Genomic DNA, 1,711 nt, shown 5'->3' with positions numbered 1-1,711 from the left:
GTGTGTGTGTGTGTGTTTGCGTACAAATTTGATGGACTAAGGAAGTGCTTGGATATTCTACGTGTTGGTCAGCGTCAGGGTCGTCCTACGTGTGTATCAGAAGTGTCGTACCTTCACATGCCCTGATGAAATATATTTGTACCCTTCTTGTACCTGCGTATACATCTGTATGCGTATTCATTCGTGTACATACACGTATTCAATTTTCAAAAGCAAACCCCCCATTCAAACTGCAGGTGTCCGTGTACAATAAAGCTCGCACAATCTCATTGGACGATTTTAACCACGTGGCTACCTCGTTAGGAAATGGCTGTGGAGTGGTACCTCCTGCGGTAGCGCGGCACTATCGAACTATGAGCACGTGCTTACAATCTATTAATAGATCACTCCGTGCCGAAAACACCGAGTTGTTGGGGTATGTTCTTGATGAGCTGTGCGTGTGCGAACTGGCTGAAATGTTCTTCTTTGAAACCAATGTGTTGGATGATGTGTTGTCGCGATAGTTACAATATATATATATATATATATATATATGTGTGTGTGTGTGTGTATATATATATATATGTATATTACATACACGCATGCATATAAAGATACATACACATATATACACAGAAATCTTTCGTAGGTATGTAATAAGGTCTATCAAATGTGGTGTAGAGCATGGGTGAGATCAAACGCCCGAATCTGCAGAGTTTGAGGATGTTTGAGTATATGCATTGTATTGGTATTGGTCTGACTGATGCACGTTCATTTATCATTTAGGTATGCTACAGTACAGCGAAACACTCTGCAGTAGGCATTCTCGAATACATAATGTGTTATGAAACCCCAATACGCATACTGGGCTACACATAGTACGGAAAGCTCGGTGGGGCCAAATCGTACCATAGTATAAGATATACCACTACACCGAGAGTATGCACTACTAGTTGTATTCGGATAAGCCGCAACATCTCTTTATAATACGCTGTTTACACAGGTCAATAGGATAACCTACCATGCAATACGTTAGATCACATTGTAGGGATAGCTGTACTTGTCTGAACTATAAACGAATATATATAATTTACCACTATACAGAGAGTATGGATTACGTGGCATAGTAGGATAAGCCGTAGCATCACTTATAATACGCTGTTTAAACAGGTCAATATGATACCATACCATGCAATACTTTATTTAGATCACATTGTAGGGACAGCTGTACTTATCTGAGCTACAATGGGCGCTGCGTGCCCAGGGGAAATGGGAATGTTATTGATACATACTTCTAGGTATCATACACCTCATGCACACTGATATGCTGTCACAATTTTCAATTTGTTGGGTATGTATTTGTATACATACAAATAACGAGAGAACAATGCATACCATCCCCATACAGAGATTTTCAGATGTTCGCCTGTGTTCGGTATAAATTTGTATACATACTAACAACCACCCATCACCATACAGAGATGTTCGCCTGTGCGTGAGCCATATCCAATCCTGCATGCTTGGCTTAGCGGAGAGTGTGCGTGTTATTGAACCTCTCTATTTGGTCGTGGACGATTTATGCGCAAAGGAACGAACACTGCTTGAACAGAAACAGCGTCTGGTTGATCAGGAGGCAGAGAGCGCCACCGAAGACACAACAGACGACCGGGGGGAGGGTGGGGAAGTGTGAAATTCTTTGCTGTTTATATATGTATAAAGATTTCTGTATATA

The 1,711-nt window shown here is 41.1% G+C and overlaps 1 protein-coding gene across 1 annotated transcript; it reads left to right on the top strand.

Moving 5' to 3' along the window:
- Positions 1-240: 240 nt before the first annotated feature.
- On the top strand, positions 241-1,669 carry SARC_15505 (hypothetical protein; the record flags this gene model as incomplete). Its single annotated transcript, XM_014290376.1, has 2 exons — positions 241-415; positions 1,459-1,669. The coding sequence occupies exons 1-2, from the start codon at positions 354-356 to the stop codon at positions 1,667-1,669; spliced, it is 273 nt and encodes a 90-aa protein (XP_014145851.1). The 5' UTR covers positions 241-353.
- Positions 1,670-1,711: the final 42 nt, after the last annotated feature.

The sequence above is a fragment of the Sphaeroforma arctica genome, assembly GCF_001186125.1.
Source record: "Sphaeroforma arctica JP610 unplaced genomic scaffold supercont1.6230, whole genome shotgun sequence".
Classification (NCBI taxonomy): Eukaryota; class Ichthyosporea; order Ichthyophonida; genus Sphaeroforma; species Sphaeroforma arctica.
This window is presented reverse-complemented; position numbering and strand designations above follow the sequence as displayed.